Source organism: Oncorhynchus gorbuscha, linkage group LG09, assembly GCF_021184085.1.
Source record: "Oncorhynchus gorbuscha isolate QuinsamMale2020 ecotype Even-year linkage group LG09, OgorEven_v1.0, whole genome shotgun sequence".
Lineage (NCBI taxonomy): Eukaryota > Metazoa > Chordata > Actinopteri > Salmoniformes > Salmonidae > Oncorhynchus > Oncorhynchus gorbuscha.
This window is the reverse complement of record NC_060181.1, coordinates 62,887,412-62,905,751: the sequence shown is the minus strand read 5'-3', so window position 1 is coordinate 62,905,751 and position 18,340 is coordinate 62,887,412. Positions and strand designations below refer to the sequence as shown.

Below are 18,340 nucleotides of genomic sequence, written 5' to 3'. Positions count from 1 at the left end.
AATCAGTTTTAGAGTAATGCTGTAACCTAACAAAATGTGGAAAAAGTCAAGAGCTCTGAATACTTCCCGAAGGCACTGTATTTCCGAAGGGTGAGTGAGGTTAGGGTAATTAAATATTGTATGGCTAAAGGATGGGTGTATCTGTAGGCTACATTGAGGTTTTTCTATAATTATTTTGTTGTCTATCTGGCATTATTGCGTAAGCCTAAGCTTTAGGGCCTAACCATATGTGTGCCAAATAGCCTACACGCCAATCGCCAAATACTTTTGAGAACTGGTAAAAAAAGTTAGTCCATCCACTCAGGCAAAAAGGACAGTTTAATTCAAGAAAAAAGCTGCGAAATGGAGAGTTTGGGAAGTGGTAAAAGAATATGGTTGCAGTTATGTGTGATGATTGTGTAGCATGCTATACACATTTGACATTCACAAGACAGGGACTTAGAATACGCCTCTGGCATGTCAATGGAACTGTAGCCAGCTGCACTGTTCAGATGGGTTAAATGGAAACTGAAAACTGGAGACTGACTGTAGGTCTATATCCTCTCCCATAACTCCTGCAGAATTCATATTTTTCTTGCAGTAAAATTATATATCAAATGTACAGTTGAAGTTGGAAGTTTACATAGACTTAGGTTGGAGTCATTAAAACTCGTTTTTCAACCACTCCACAAGTGCCTTGTTAACAAACTGTAGTTTTTGCAAGTTGGTTAGGACATCTACAGCCTTATTTCTATTACAGCATATTAAATGACTGTCGTTCATATTCCACCCAGCTCAGTGTAACATTGGCTACTACATAATACTTACATTTTCGCTAAATCCACCATGAAGTTGCTACAACCTAGCCTAATTTACAACATAGGTGCACAGGTAGAGAGACAAATGAGAGTAATCAAGGTGATAGACAGTGGCACATTCAATACCGCCTTGCACACTCTCGCCTGCATCTAGCTGATCTAGGGTGTAATCATTCGTCCAACAGTTTGAAATTATAGTTTCTATTGTACAAATTCAGATATGTTTATCCATGTTTCGTAACCTTTTTTCTTCCACTTAAAACCTCTTAAGACTAGGGGGCGGTATTTTCACGTCCGGATGAAAAGCGTGCCCAAAGTAAACTGCCTGCTACTCAGGCCCAGAAGCTAGGATATGCATGTTATTAGTCGATTTGGATAGAAAATCCTATGAAGTTTCTAAAACTGTTTGAATTATGTCTGTGAGTATAACAGAACTTATTTGGCAGGTGAAACCCTGAGGACAAACTGTCCAGGAAAAAATAAATTTGAGGTCACTCTCTTTTCAATGAGATTTCTATGAGGATCTGGATTTCTAAGACACTTGCTTGCAGTTCCTATCGTTTCCACTAGATGTCAACAGTCTTTAGAAATTGGTTGATGTTTTTCCTTTGAGAAATGAACAAGTAGGGCAGTTCAGAATGAGGGTAAAGTGAAGTGTACTGTTTGTCAGAGGCACGTGACCTGAAAGCAGGCTCCACTTTGTTTTCATCCGGTATTGAACACAGTTTATCCCGTATTAAATTTGATTGACTATTTACGTTAAAAAATACCTAAAGTTGTATCAGGAAAGTTGTTTGAAATATTTGGAACAAGTTTACAGGTAACTTACTAGATATTTTGTAGTCATGTTGCACGAGTTGGAACCTGGGATTTTCTTGAACAAACGTGCCAAATTAATAGACATTTTGGATATATAACGACGGAATTTATCGATCAAAAGGACCATTTGTGATGTTTATGGGACATTTTGGAGTGCCAACAAAACAAGATCTTCAAAGGTAAGACATGAATTACATCGTTATTTCTGAGTTTTGTGTCGCGGCCGGCGGGTTGAAATATGAATGTCATGTGTTTGTTTGGTGGGGTGCTATCCTCAGATAATCTCATGGTTTGCTTTCGCCGTAAAGCCTTTTTGAAATCTGACACGTTGGCTGGATTAACAAACGTAGCTTTAATTTGGTGTATTGCTTGTGTGATTTCATGAAAGTTTAATATTTATGGTAAATTAATTTGAATTTGGCGCTCTGCCATATCACCGGATGTTGTCAAATCGATCCCGTTAACGGGATTTGATCCCTAAGAGGTTTTGAGAAAAATGTTTCAACAGAATCTGCTATGGCTGACCCCATTTTGTCGATTGTTCGATTGTTTAGTCGATAGGCTGTTGGTCGACCAAGATTATTTTAGTGAAGTAGTAAAAAAATATATATAAAAACATATACATATGGCACACGAGACACCTGTTGGATTCAGGCCTGTCTGAGAGGACTAATCCATTGTGAAGGCCGCGGGGATGGCACACCAGTATTACCAGTGGTACATTTAACATTAATTACATTAATTACCATAATCTACAATGTTTGTTTGGTTACGGTAATTTCTGTTAATGCATTCAGGTTCCCTCGGAGAGTTCATCAATGAGCTTGATGCCTTGATAAGCTCCTTTCCTGAGGACGGCTCACCTCTCACAGTTCTGAGCGACTTTAACCTCCCCACGTCACGTTTGACTCATTCCTCTCTGCCTCCTTCTTTCCACTCCTCTCCCCTTTTGACCTCACCCTCTCACCTTCCCCCCCTACTCACAAGGCAGGCAATACGCTCGACCTCATCTTTACTAGATGCTGTTCTTCCACTAACCTCATTGCAACTCCCCTCCAAGTCTCCGACCACTACCTTGTATCCTTTTCCCTCTCGCTCTCATCCAACACCTCCCACACTGCCCCTACTCGGATGGTATCGCGCCGTCCCAACCTTCGCTCTCTCTCCCCCGCTACTCTCTCCTCTTCCATCCTATCATCTCTTCCCTCTGCTCAAACCTTCTCCAACCTATCTCCTGATTCTGCCTCCTCAACCCTCCTCTCCTCCCTCTCTGCATCCTTTGACTCTCTATGTCCCCTATCCTCCAGGCTGGCTCGGTCCTCCCCTCCCGCTCCGTGGCTCGATGACTCATTGCGAGCTCACAGAACAGGGCTCCGGGGAGCCGAGCGGAAATGGAGGAAAACTCGCCTCCCTGCGGACCTGGCATCCTTTCACTCCCTCCTCTCTACATTTTCCTCCTCTGTCTCTGCTGCTAAAGCCACTTTCTACCACTCTAAATTCCAAGCATCTGCCTCTAACCCGAGGAAGCTCTTTGCCACCTTCTCCTCCCTCCTGAATCCTCCTCCCCCCCCTCCTCCCGCTCTGCAGATGACTTCGTCAACCATTTTGAAAAGAAGGTCGACGACATCCGATCCTCGTTTGCTAAGTCAAACGACACCGCTGGTTCTGCTCACACTGCCCTACCCTGTGCTCTGACCTCTTTCTCCCCTCTCTCTCCAGATGAAATCTCGCGTCTTGTGACGGCCGGCCACCCAACAACCTGCCCGCTTGACCCTATCCCCTCCTCTCTTCTCCAGACCATTTCCGGAGACCTTCTCCCTTACCTCACCTCGCTCAACAACTCATCCCTGACCGCTGGCTACGTCCCTTCCGTCTTCAAGAGAGCGAGAGTTGCACCCCTTCTGAAAAAACCTACACTCGATCCCTCCGATGTCAACAATTACAGACCAGTATCCCTTCTTTCTTTTCTCTCCAAAACTCTTGAACGTGCCATCCTTGGCCAGCTCTCCCGCTATCTCTCTCTGAATGACCTTCTTGAACCAAATCAGTCAGTTTTCAAGACTAGTCATTCAACTGAGACTGCTCTCCTCTGTATCACGGAGGCGCTCCGCACTGCTAAAGCTAACTCTCTCTCCTCTGCTCTCATCCTTCTAGATCTATCGGCTGCCTTTGATACTGTGAACCATCAGATCCTCCTCTCCACCCTCTCCGAGTTGGGCATCTCCGGCGCGGCCCACGCTTGGATTGCGTCCTACCTGACAGGTAGCTCCTACCAGGTGGCGTGGCGAGAATCTGTCTCCTCACCACGCGCTCTCACCACTGGTGTCCCCCAGGGCTCTGTTCTAGGCCCACTCCTATTCTCGCTATACACCAAGTCACTTGGCTCTGTCATAACCTCACATGGTATCTCTGCTATGCAGACGACACACAATTAACCTTCTCCTTTCCCCCTTCTGATGACCAGGTGGCGAATCGCATCTCTGCATGTCTGGCAGACATATCAGTGTGGATGACGGATCACCACCTCAAGCTGAACCTCGGCAAGACGGAGCTGCTCTTCCTCCCGGGGAAGGACTGCCCGTTCCATGATCTCGCCATCACGGTTGACAACTCCATTGTGTCCTCCTCCCAGAGCGCTAAGAACCTTGGCGTGATCCTGGACAACACCCTGTCGTTCTCAACTAACATCAAGGCGGTGGCCCGTTCCTGTAGGTTCATGCTCTACAACATCCGCAGAGTACGACCCTGCCTCACACAGGAAGCGGCGCAGGTCCTAATCCAGGCACTTGTCATCTCCCGTCTGGATTACTGCAACTCGCTGTTGGCTGGGCTCCCTGCCTGTGCTATTAAACCCCTTCAAGTTCAACCTTCCCAAGTTCTCTCACGTCACCCCGCTCCTCCGTTCTCTCCACTGGCTTCCAGTTGAAGCTCGCATCCGCTACAAGACCATGGTGCTTGCCTACGGAGCTGTGAGGGGAACGGCACCTCAGTACCTCCAGGCTCTGATCAGGCCCTACACCCAAAAAAGGGCACTGCGTTCATCCACCTCTGGCCTGCTCGCCTCCCTACCACTGAGGAAGTACAGCTCCCGCTCAGCCCAGTCAAAACTGTTCGCTGCTCTGGCCCCACAATGGTGGAACAAACTCCCTCACGACGCCAGGACAGCGGAGTCAATCACCACCTTCCGGAGACACCTGAAACCCCACCTCTTTAAGGAATACCTAGGATAGGATAAGTAATCCCTCTCACCACCCCCCCTTTAAGATTTAGATGCACTATTGTAAAGTGACTGTTCCACTCGATGTCATAAGGTGAATGCACCAATTTGTAAGTCGCTCTGGATAAGAGCGTCTGCTAAATGACTTAAATGTAAATGTAATTACAGTCTTACCATTGTGTTTGTAGGAGTGGACACATTATTTGCGTAGCGCGCAACCGAGGCTACACTTGTGAGAAAAAAGTTTGGGTTTATTTCATTCCATTTACAAGTATTAATTGTCTTTTGTTTGGAGCATTCCTGTCAGTCTTGAGTAAGAACACGCACCTGTTTACGCATAGAAGTAGGCCTAGGCTACCTGGCCTGCACCAAATGTAGGCTTATAAATGTGCCCATTTGGGGATCTGATACTATTTCTGATTGTCTTAACTCACCATTTTTCTTCACCTCAAACAGCAAGTAAACAAGTCTGTTTTTACATCCAATGGGAATAGTTCCTCAACCTAGCTAATTTGAAAAATCTTTCCAGCTCTCTCCCTTTCAATAACTATTCAGCATGAATGGAGAAAAAAATGCAATGCTCTGATCCGGTGAAACGTCATAAAAAAGGCCTACCTAATTACTTCTTATCCCTTGGTTAAATAGCCTACAGCTGTGTCTGTCTGTCCGGGAGCTCACTGCCACCTGAAACTCTTGAGGGCCCAGAATATTTTATACAATGTTGAAAGTTTGCTAGCAGGAGCTTTTGGCTGGACCAAGTTAATAGCTGATACAATTTTTCAAGTTCCTTGCAGACAGGCCATGCATATCCAATGTGATTTATAGGATATTCATTGTTATCAGCATATTTTCTACCTGCAGGCTGCAATGTTTTTATTTGATGGCTTTATGTAGGGCAATTTTTTACATAATGGCCCATGGCAATAGAAGTTACTTTTATATTTGTATCGTTTTCATTTAGCTATCATTTTGAATAACCACATTACACATGAAATGAATCTGTTCCATGAAAATCATAACTGGCACGAAGATCAATAGAAATGGTGTGATAACTTGCCACTCCAAATGTAAAAGGTTGCTTTTTACCGGCAACTTCCGGAGCATAAGGCCAGCAGCAGCATGCAGCAGAAGCAGGAGGGTCAGGAACAGGTTTTTGTCTTCTGGTGGAATTGATCTCTCTGAATTGATTTCTGGTTCCCTCTAGTAATGTGTGTCTTAATTTTCAAATTGCAGTGCTTAAAGCATCAGACATGCTCAAGTAACATACATATAGCTAATTCTAATCAAACATAGGGTGTGTCTATATATGGAAAAATACACAATATTTTTTTACCAATAGCTTTTGACCAAAAACAGACGACTCCCGGGTGACCAAGATTTGTTTTAGTCAGGGACAGCCCTAGAATCGGCGGGAATGAATACACCGCTGATCACACGCAAACACAGTTCATAGCAGCCACATACAACAGCATCATCACTTGCTCAATGTACTATAATTCCTTATTGCATCTACACGCTCTCCTCCTCTCACCTTTTCTCTTCACTTGTGGACTGCAGTGCAGTGAAAGAAGGAGGGAGATAGAGGGTGAAGGAGATTGGGTGGAAAGAGAGAGATAGAGAGAGGGAGAAAGAGATATGAGAGAGAGAGAGAGAGAGAGAGAGAGAGAGAGAGAGAGAGAGAGAGAGAGAGAGAGAGAGAGAGAGAGAGAGAGAGAGAGAGAGAGAGAGAGAGAGAGAGAGAGAGAGAGAGAGAGAGAGAGAGAGAGAGAGAGAGAGAGAGAGAGAGAGAGAGAGAGAGAGAGAGAGAGAGAGAGAGAGAAGGAGGCAGAGGGAGAGGACAGTTCATGTCTATGATGCCTTTCTCTATGCTTCCATGTTGTGATGTTAATCTTCCCCCATTGAGTGGAATGTATTCACTTAGGAATCAACCCTGTTTCACTAATTGTTCCACATTGACTGCAATGTTTTGACATACACATCAACCCTGTGACACTCATATTTTCCCATTGAATTCAATGTATGTCAAAAACATCCAATCTGTGACACTTGTCTTTTTCCATGGACTGCAATGTATTGAGAAAAATGTCTGCTTTTCAAATCAAGGTTATCTGAAAACTTGTTTTGAAATGTATTGAAAAGTAATTGAAATGCCTGAAATAGTATGTGAACCCAGGTCTGTCACACAAAAAGATAAGCATTTGGTTTTGTCCATTTTTTAACAATGGGGAGATGAAATATGCATTGAGGTGGGATTCCATGTTGTTGGATTTAGTTATTTTTACATGCTTATTAGCAAGACATAGCACACAGACAGAGTTATGTTTCACTCACTGCAACATAATCAAGATGTTATCAGTAACAATCCGAGGTCGTCCTCCATCTGCTGCATGTTGGAGGCTTCTCAGAGTCAATGTTTGAACCAGGTGTGCTTTTTTGTTTGTTTCAAACAATTTACTGCCTGAAATCTAGCACATTTAATTACATTCCATTGTAATTCTCCTAGCCTGCAAGCAGATGGCAAGCACAGAGGGGATTGTAGACAGAGCAGACACACACAGAGCTTGGATGCCCTTCACTGTAAAGGCCTGAGCTTAATTAAATCAAAAAACAAAGATTATACCACTGAGGTTTACCATTGGTTCCTTCTCAGAATGGAACTACAAACACAACAGATGGGGATTGTTGGTGATCCTTTGTTTATTTGGTAATGTAAGGGAAACTATATGAAATGTGTGTGTAGTGTGGAGGGAGATCCATAAAGTCAACATCTGCGAGAGCAACAGAGTGAATGCAGAGGTTTGTTGCAGACAAACAGATTGTATATATAAATAAAAAACTGTACATTTTTTTTGTAAATTGTTTTTAGAACAGTGTAGTTGCTATTGTAAAATAACAGTGATGTGCAGAGATTGATAGTGTATTTTAAAGTCTCCAAACCACCCAGAACCTACAACCCGCTGTCTCCACAGGTCACAGGGTGAATGATGGACTGTGGCACACTGTGAGTCTCGGCTCCCGAAGTCTCCAGGTCACCATGACTCTGGACAACGAGCCGTCCTCAACAATCGAACTGGCGGACCACATGGACGCAGGAGACAACCTCTACTTTGGAGGTAAGAGGACAGATAATATGACCAATACTTCGTTAGGTATGAATATATGTTCTGGTATTTACAGTGGAAACGCAAGGACTTGATGAAACTGGGGACTGTAATACCTAAATAGCCTCACTCTTTGGCATCATCACTCAAGTGCCATAGTGGCTCTTAATTTACATTGGCTTGTAAACAGAGATTAACTTAATAAATCCCTGTACAAACTTTAGCTTCCCAAAACTTGCCATGTACTGTACATCTCAAATCTTCTGATAGCTGGCATTTTACTAAGCTGCTTTTAAAAGGCTTCAACTTGTATAATGGCATGTCTTGGCAGGTTTAACTCTGCTCTCTTTTTTTGGGATGACTTCTCTCTCTGCCATAACGGACATGATTGTCACTAAATCACAAATGTTGTATTTTCTGCTTGCATGTCTCCAGTCAGTAAGTCAGTCAGCACTCTTAGCAACTTAACATGCAGTGCCTTCGGAAAGTATTCAGACCCCTTGACTTTTTCCACATTTTGTTACGTTACAGCCTTATACCCATCAATCTACACACAATACCCAATAATGACAAAGCAAAAACACGTTTTTAGAATATTTTGCTTTATTCACCAACAAAAAAACTGAAATGTGACATTTGCATAAGTATTCAGACACTTTACTCAGTACTTTGTTAAAGCACCTTTGGCAGCGATTACAGCATGGAGTCTTCTTGGGTATGATGCTACAATCTTGGCACACCTGTATTTGGGGAGTTTCTCCCATTCTTCTCTGCAGATCCTCTCAAGCTCTGTGAGGTTGAATGGGGAGCGCTGCAGCACAGCTATTTTCAGGTATTTCCATAGATATTCGATAGGGTTCAAGTCCAGGTTCTGGCTGGGCAACTCAAGGTCATTCAGAGACTTGTCCCAAACCCACTTCTGTGTTATCTCTGCTGTGTGCTTAGGGTCATTGTCCGATTGGAAGGTGAACAAGCTTTCATCAAGGGTCTCTCTGTAATTTGCTCAGATTATTTTTGCCTCGATCCAGACTAATCTCCCAGTCCCTGTCACTGAAAAACTTCCCCACAGCAAGATGCTACCATCACCATGCTTCTCCGTAGGGATGGTGCCAGGTTTCCTCCAGACATGAAGCTTGGCATGCAGGCCAAATAGTTTAATCTTGGTTTCATCAGACCAGATAATTCCCAAGTGGGCTGCCATGTGCCTTTTACTGAGTAGTGACTTCCGTCTTGCTACTCTATCATAAAAGTCTGATTGGTGTAATGCTGCAGAGATAGTTGTCCTTCTGGAAGGTTCTCCCATCTCCACTGAGGACTGTAGAGCTCTGTCAGAGGGAACATCGCATTCTTGGTCACCTCCGTGGCCCTTCTCCCCCAATTGCTTTCGTTTGGCTGGGTGGACAGCTCTAGGAAGAGTTTTGGTGGTTCCAATCTTCTTCCATGTAAGAATGATGGTTGCCACTGTGTTCTTGGGGACTTGCAATGCTGCAGAAATGTTTTGGTACCCTTTCCCAGATCTGTGCCTCGACACAATCCAGTCTCGTATCTCCATGGACAATTCCTTCGACCTCATGGCTTGGTTTTTGCTCTGACATGCACTGTCAACTGTGGGCCCTTATATAGACAGGTGTGTGCCTTTCTAAATCATGTCCAAAAAATGTAATTTACTTCCTATAGAAGTTGCATCATACTGCAGCACAGCTTGCGGGCTGCCGCAGGATTCTATGGCATGTTATTTAAGTGTCAGCCATTGTTGCCATTAATGCTTGTTAGTCCTAGTTTGACCACCAGAGGGCATCATTGAGAAGAATTTGACTGTGTTCAATATTGGCTGTATGAGAGAATTTAAAACCTTTTTTGTAAGATCATAGTATATGGGATTGATTTTAAGAAATGTAACATAATTAATTTGATTAATATTATGGTGTTTCTAATTCCAAGGAAAACTAAAAACTAAACCCTCAGAGTTTTCGTTAGTAAAATATGGCTCTGTCAATGATGTGCGTACTGGGAGTGGAGTCAGGTGCAGGAGAGCAGAGAGTTGTGAACAGGCGCACACTTTATTTAGGCAGGAGAACCCAACAGACGGACGCCACTGCGTCGAAACCTCCAGCCAATTGGCAAAAGTGAAAACTCGCAAACAGTCACAATAATATGTACAAACAAATAAACATACCTCGTGAAATAAACACGGAAATAAATGCATACCAGTATAGCGAGTCAAGGGAACAAGACAAAACAAATGGATAAATGAAAACTGGAGCGGCGATGGCTAGAAAGCCGGTGACGTCAACCACCGAACGCTGTGTTATGCGGGTGAATGAGGACCCAAAAGCGACTTGGCGAAAACAGAGTCTTTAATCCAGTAAAGTAAAATACAATCAAAAAACACAACTTCCACTCGTAATGACGAGAACCGACTGGAGACTCGATCTTGAACAGCAGGTTGCCTCGGGAAGGCACTTGAACCTAGCAGACTCAGACACCTGCTCACCACGCAGCATCTGAGGGAAACACGACACGACAGGGCGATACACAAACACAGCACGGTGAACAATAGATAGGATCCGACAGGGCAGGAACGGAAAACAAGGAGAGAAATAGGGACTCTAATCAGGGAAAAGGATCGGGAACAGGTGTGGGAAGACTAAATGATTGATTAGGGGAATAGGAACAGCTGGGAGCAGGAACGGAACGATAGAGAGAAGAGAGAGCGGGAGAGTGAGAGAGGGAGGGGGAGAGAGAGGGATAGAAAGAGGGAAAGAACCTAATAAGACCAGCAGAGGGAAACGAACAGAAGGGAAAGCATAATGACAAGACAATATATGACAAAACATGACAGTACCCCCACTCACCGAGCGCCTCCTGGCGCTCTCGAGGAGGAACACTGGCGGCAACGGAGGAAATCATAGATCAAACGGTCCAGCACGTCCCGAGAAAGAACCCAACTCCTCTCCTCAGGACCGTAACGGAAAAACGAAAAAAAAAGGGAAACTAGGGTACTACTCTAAAAAAAAATGAGACACGGGTAGAGAACTGTAAGAGTTTGAGCTATCAGGACCAAACAGGCCAGGAGAGTGACGACTTGGGACAGACTGAGACACCGCAAGGCTAAGACCAGGACCAGGAGAGAGGCGGTGGCTGAGGACAGACTGTGACACAGCAAGGCCAGGAGTAGGGGCAGGAGAGAGGCGGTGGCTGGGGACAGACTGTGACACAGCAAGGCCAGGAGTAGGGGCAGGAGAGAGGCGCTGGCTGAGGACAGACAGACACAGCAAGGCCAGGAGTAGAGGCAGAAAAATACGCACAAGGGTGGACCCCATCGTCAGTATCGGAGCGCTGGGACAGAATGGCTCCCACGCCCACCCCCGACGCGTCAACCTCAACAATAAACTGTTTAGTGACGTCAGGTGCAACAAGGATAGGAGCGGATGCAAAACGCTTCTTAAAGAGATCAGAACAACAATCATACGACCGGTGAGGAGGAAGGGAGTTGGTTCTGGACCGACTGAAGACCGTGCGCAGACCATGATATTCCTCCGGCACTCCTGTCAAATCACCAGGTTCCTCCTGAGAAGAGGGGACAGAACAAACAGGAGAAATAGCAGACATTAAACACTTCACATGACAAGAAACGCTCCAGGAAAGGACAGAACCACTAGACCAATCAAAAGAAGGATTATGACACACTAGCCAGGGATGACCCAAAACAACAGGTGTAAAAGGTGAACAAAAAATCAAAAAAGAAATGGTCTCACTATGGTTACCAGATACAGTGAGGGTTAAAGGTAGTGTTTCACATAATATACTGGGGAGAGGACTACCATCCAAGGCAAACATGACCGTGGGCTCCCTAACTGTCTGAGAGGAATGTCATGTTCCCGCGCCCAGGCTTCGTCCATAAAACAGCCCTCTGCCCCAGAGTCTATTAATGCACTGCAGGAAGCTGCCGATCCGGTCCAGCGTAGATGGACCGGTAAGGTAGTACATGTACTTGACGGAGAGGACCGTCTAGTAGCGCTTATCAGTCGCCCTCCGCTTACTGATGAGCTCTGGCCTTTAACTGGACATGACATGACAAAATGACCAGCGGAACCGCAATAGAGACAGAGGCGGTTGGTGATTCTCCGTTCCCTCTCCTTAGTCGAGATGCGAATACCCCCAGCTGCATGGGCTCAACACCTGAGTCAGTGGGGAAAGACGGTAGTGTCGGAGAGAGGGGAGACACAGTTAACGCGAGCTCTCTTCTATGAGCTCGGTGACGAAGATCTACCCGTCGTTCAATGCGAATAGCGAGTTCAATCAAAGAATCCACGCTGGATGGAACCTCCCGAGAGAGAATCTCATCCTTAACCTTAGCGTGGAGTCCCTCCAGAAAACGAGCGAGCAACGCCTGCTCGTTCCAGTTACTGGAGGCAGCAAGAGTGCGAAACTCTATTGAGTAATCCGTTATGGATCGATTACCTTGACATAGGGAAGACAGGGACCAGGAAGCTTCTTTCCCAAAAACTGAGCGATCAAAAACCCTTATCATCTCCTCTTTAAAGTTCAGATAATTGTTAGTACACTCAGCGCTTGCCTCCCAGATAGCTGTGCCCCACTGCCGAGCCCGACCAGTAAGGAGTGATATGACGTAGGCAATCCGAGCTCTCTCTCTTGAGTATGTGTTGGGTTGGAGAGAGAACACGATATCACACTGGGTGAGAAAGGAGCGGCACTCAGTGGGCTGCCCAGAATAACAAGGTGGGTTATTAACCCTAGGTTCCGGTGGCTCGGAAGAACCGGAAGTAGCTGGTGACACGAGACGAAGACTCTGATACTGTCTTGAGAGGTCGGAGACCTGAGCGGCCAGGGTCTCAACGGCATGCCGAGCAGCAGACAATTCCTGCTCGTGTCTGCCGAGCATCGCTCCCTGGAACTCGAGAGTAGAGTAGAGAGAATCCATAGTCGCTGGGTCCATTCTTGGTCGGATCCTTCTGTTATGCGGGTGAATGAGGACCCAAAAGCGACTTGGCGAAAACAGAGTCTTTAATCCAGTAAAGTAAAATACAATCAAAAAACACAACTTCCACTCGTAATGACGAGAACCGACTGGAGACTCGATCTTGAACAGCAGGTTGCCTCGGGAAGGCACTTGAACCTAGCAGACTCAGACACCTGCTCACCACGCAGCATCTGAGGGAAACACGACACGACAGGGCGATACACAAACACAGCACGGTGAACAATAGATAGGATCCGACAGGGCAGGAACGGAAAACAAGGAGAGAAATAGGGACTCTAATCAGGGAAAAGGATCGGGAACAGGTGTGGGAAGACTAAATGATTGATTAGGGGAATAGGAACAGCTGGGAGCAGGAACGGAACGATAGAGAGAAGAGAGAGCGGGAGAGTGAGAGAGGGAGGGGGAGAGAGAGGGATAGAAAGAGGGAAAGAACCTAATAAGACCAGCAGAGGGAAACGAACAGAAGGGAAAGCATAATGACAAGACAATATATGACAAAACATGACACGCCGCCCGAACAAGGAGAGGAGCCGACTTCGGCGGAAGTCGTGACAAGCACTGTACAAAGTGAAGAACAAAATAATCCTAACATTTCCACAGCATAATTGTAGGCTAACCAATGCCCAAATGGAGATTCAGTGAAAATAAAGTCAAATTGATTTACCAAGACCAGTTCCCATGCTTTTCTCAGAGCAGCGTGAAACTGTGCTGTCATAGTTTACCACACGCGGGTAGGCTATTGCTTCAAATCCTATTATAACAATTGGATGACTTTGGGAGTTTCAGTAAGCAACAGTTTGTTGCCTTCATTAGCCTACTTTATTCTTTAAAAAACTCCAGCACAGAGAAGAGATAGAAGCCTTAAATAATTCAACAATAAAGTGATTGAATTCAAAAATGCTTTTGACTCTTTAATTTTGGGCATCAACCAAAAACACAGCATCTACCGTGGTTTGAATTAGATTTAAAACACAACTATTTCAAAATGCATATGTTTATTAGGCTACTGTGCAGTCTGACAAAACCAACAGTACAATGAGAATAGGCAAAAATAACACACCATAATTCCTCTCAAAAGAATTAACATTACAGTTACACCAACTGGTAGGCTGATCACACAATTGTACAAAATGGTAAGAGAACTCTTGAAGAAAGCTACCCCTCTACATACACATTTCTTGTGTTTACATCTAACAATAGCCACAGGAATATTATAAAAGTGAAATAAGTATTTGTTCTGACGTACATTTGGTCAAAAACGCACAAATATCAAATGAATGACAGTCTGATCTCCACAAAAGCCATCCTAACTAAGAAATACATGTTGTTGGTTGCCATGGTGAATAATCCAATAATAATTGGTAGGACACATAAAAGGAAACATCAAAGAGTTTACCGGAATCTCTAAACGAAAATACTGGCAAATCAATAAAATGTCCTTGTACAGTAGTAGATCTAATTCATTTTAGAGGATTCTAAATGAATATCTAAGGGGATTTTGTACAATTATAATGCAGGGTTAATAATAAATGAATATATTTGTAGGGGTTGATGCATTTTTGGGGGGGCAAATCTGGTTTTAGAGTACTTAAGCATCGAATACATTGCAAGTTTGCCCATTTTGGCCTTTGGGTGATATTTATTCCCATAGTAATTTGTTATGGTTCCATCCAGATGTGGTTAGAAAACAATGCATTTGGTGGACCCTGTAAGAGTCTATTGTCTTGCTGATAGCCCATCAAGGGTGGATGACTTCTTTTGTATTCTTAAAAGAACTCCAGCACAGAGAAGAGAAAGGAGCCTTGAATAATTAAACATGTCGGTAAAGTGCTGTTAGACTTGGGGAATATGGTCACGGACAGTGCTATTTGCCTGTGTTACGCCGAACGTGACAGCCCAGGAAAAGGAACAGGTACAGTAGGCTACAATGCTGTAAAGTTGGCCTAATAATGCTGAAAATAATGCTTTAAAAAATTGACTGCTGGTCTTTACTGTATGCTACACCTTTTACCATTGTATTCCATTTCCCACAAGACTATTCAAGCCATCAACTAACTGATGGTTGAAGATGATGAGCGATCGGCAAAGGCAATCTGGAATCTGCTGGCATCACAGCACAACATCAACATCGCTCTAATCACAGTCAGAAGACAGTTGAAGAAACTGGAGTGGACTTATGGAAAGGCTCTGTTACACATTTTATATACAGTTGAAGTTGGAAGTTTACATTCACTTAGGTTGGAGTCATTAAAACTAGTTTTTCAACCACTCCACAAATGTCTTGTTAACAAACTATATTTTTGGCAAGTCGGTTAGGACATCTACTCTGTGCATGACACAAGCAATTTATCCAACATTTGTTTACAGACAGATTATTTCACTTATAACTCACCGTATCACAATTCCAGTGGGCCAGAAGTTTACATACTCTAAGTTGACTGTGCCTGTAAAAAGCTTGGAAAATTCCAGAAAATGATGTCATGGCTTTAGAAACTTCTGATAGGCTAATTGACATAATTTGAGTCAATTGGAGGTGTACCTGTGGCTGTAATTCAAGGCCTACCTTCAAACTCAGTGCCTCTTTGCTTGACATCATGGGAAAATCAAAAGAAAACAGGCAAGACCTCATAAAACAAAAATTGACCTGGTTCATTCTTGGGAGCAATTTCCAAATGCCTAACTGTGCCACGTTCATCTGTACAAACAATAGTACGCAAGTATAAACACCTTGGACCACGCAGCCGTGATACTGCTCAGGAAGGAGACGCATACTGTCTCCTAGAGTTGAACGTACTTTGGTGCGAAAAGTGCAAATAAATCCCAGACCAACAGCAAAAGACCTTGTGAAGATTCCTGAGGAAACAGGTACAAAAGTATCTATATCCACAGTAAAACAGGTCCTAAACCGATATAACCTGAGAAGCCGCTTAGCAAGGAAGAAGCCACTGCTCCAAAACTGCCATAAAATGCCAGACTATGGTTTGCAACTGCACATGGGGACAAAGACCGTACTTTTTGGCGAAATGTCCTTTGGCCTGATGAAACAAAAATAGAACTATTATGTTATGTTTGGAGGAAAAAGGGGGAGGCTTGCAAACCGAAGAACACCATCCCAACCGTGAAGTACAGGGGTGACAGCATCATGTTGTGGGGGGTGTTTTGCTGCAGGAGGGACTGGTGCACTTCAGAAAATAGATTGCTTCATGAGGAAGGTAAATTATTTGGATATATTGAAGCAACATCTGAAGACATCAGTCAGAAAGTTAAAGCTTGGTCGCAAACAGGTCTTCCAAATGGACAATGACCCCAAGCATACTTCCAAAGTTGTGGCAAAAAGTCAAGGTATTGGAGTGGCCATTACAAAGCCCTGGCCTCAATCCCATAGACAATTTGTTTGCAGAACTGAAAAAGCATGTGCGAGCAAGGAGGCCTACAAACCTGACTCAGTTACACCAGCTCAGTCAGGAGGAATGGGCCAAAATTCACCCAACTTATTGTGGGAAGCTTGGGGAAGCCTACCCGAAACGTTTGACCCACGTTAAACAATTTAAAGGCAATGCTACCAAATACTAAAATGGTGAACCTAACTGACCAAAAACAGGGAATCTTTTCCAGGATTAAATGTCAGGAATTGTGAAAACCTGAGTTTAAATGTATTTGGCTAAGGTGTATGTAATCTTTTGACTTCTGTAGTTTTGTCACAATAATATGTCTGACAGAGAACTTTGCGTGCTGCAGGCCCAGGCATGGATCAAAGCTGGCGAGACATTCAATGACATCATCAAGAGTTATGCAGGACCCTATGTCAGAGAGGTGTTTTTGTGACCACATAGTGTCCTACTAATAGCCCTTGTGAAAAACAAGTGTTTGAGAACACGTTTTCAAATACCTCCAGGGCCGATAGACAAGTTCCTTACTTTTTCCCCCTTCTGCTTGCCTCTTCCATTTTTGCAGTAATGCTGCAATTAGTTGGTTGTAATCTTGGGTAGAGCAGACATTTCCGTGTTAGCTGCATGTGTAACATAACTCTACCGGTCCTATTTATGTTATCATTTACAAAGTTTTACCTTTAAAAAAAAACTTTTTGAAAAATTATATTTTTTAAATCAATTGGTATATTTGAGTTTAAATACAATATTTTATTTTATTATTTCATTTTCAAATAATCGAAAGTGAGCAGTTGTAATTTGAATAAAGGTACACAGGCCATTCTTGACCATGGGGTGAGACATTCTTACTAATTTGATAGAAAATCAGTACGGATTTCATTATAACTTTTGTATGACTGACACCTTTAGTGAGAGGTCTAATGCTTTAATATTTAATCATTTCTGCCCTCCGAATTCATATTCATTATATAAATAGGCCCATGTGCGCCTTCATCAGATGAACCGCAACATGTCGGCTAAAGCGATTTAATTCATGAATGCATTTGAAAGTTTTTAATATTGTGATAATGAAGAGCAAAATAATCCTAACATTTCCAAATAAAAATCGGATTGATTTATCAAGACCAGTCCCCATGCTATGTATTTCAGTGATATTTATTCCCATAGTAAATCGATATGCATCCGTTAATATATATATATATATAATATATGTAAAGTCTATAAAATTGTCAAGAGTCTATTGTCCTGCTGATAGTTGAAATTAACGTCTGCATTTTGAAAGAGTTTTTTTATCATAATTTTTATTAACAAAAGCATAAAGATGTCGATGAAGTAATACTGTACAGTATATGCTTTATCCGACATTTTGCGGTTGAATGAGGTTTGGAGTTAGAAATGTAAAACTTTAGAATACTTAATACATTTCAAGTTGGGGGGATTTTTTTCACACCTAGCCAAGCCATCCTTTTGTAAAGGTTGAAGAGTCTGTCGTCCTGCTAATAGCCCAACATGGAAACGTTATTGGACCCATAGGTTTTAGGCCTGCAAGTAGGTTATAATAATCCATGCCTTCTGGGACTGTTTAAATGTCCAAAAGTTATAGGTGGAGTTAGAATTTTGTCTGTCAGAAGTATTCAAATCAACCAATTAAATGTGCTTTATTATACAAATGTTTAAAGTGCAACACGCATCTGATTATTCAATATGAATAGGATTTATTTTGTTTACATTTTTTATTGTAACCACAATGTCACAAATTATTGAACACACACAACATGAGCAGACTAACTTGGTCAAAACATTTATTTATTAAAGACTAACAGACTGAAAACACCTCCATTCATTTACGAACAGGTAGTCAATTTACAGTTTAGACTACCGATAGATCAGCGATATTTTGTTTTGTTGATTTTGTTTTCAAATACCTGAAAGTGAGCGGTTGTAATCTAAATAAAGGTAAAAAGGCCAATCTTGAACATGGGGTGAGACAATATGATCTTAAATGGAATATT

General features: G+C 43.2%; 1 protein-coding gene across 1 annotated transcript in view; it reads left to right on the top strand.

Moving 5' to 3' along the window:
- Window positions 1-18,340, top strand: part of LOC124043923 (contactin-associated protein-like 5) — a 128,753-nt gene that overhangs the window by 76,672 nt on the left and 33,741 nt on the right. Inside the window, exon 9 of the mRNA XM_046363075.1 lies at window positions 7,803-7,946. Within this exon, the coding sequence (XP_046219031.1) occupies window positions 7,803-7,946 (144 nt within the window). The remainder of the gene's footprint in view (window positions 1-7,802; window positions 7,947-18,340) is intronic.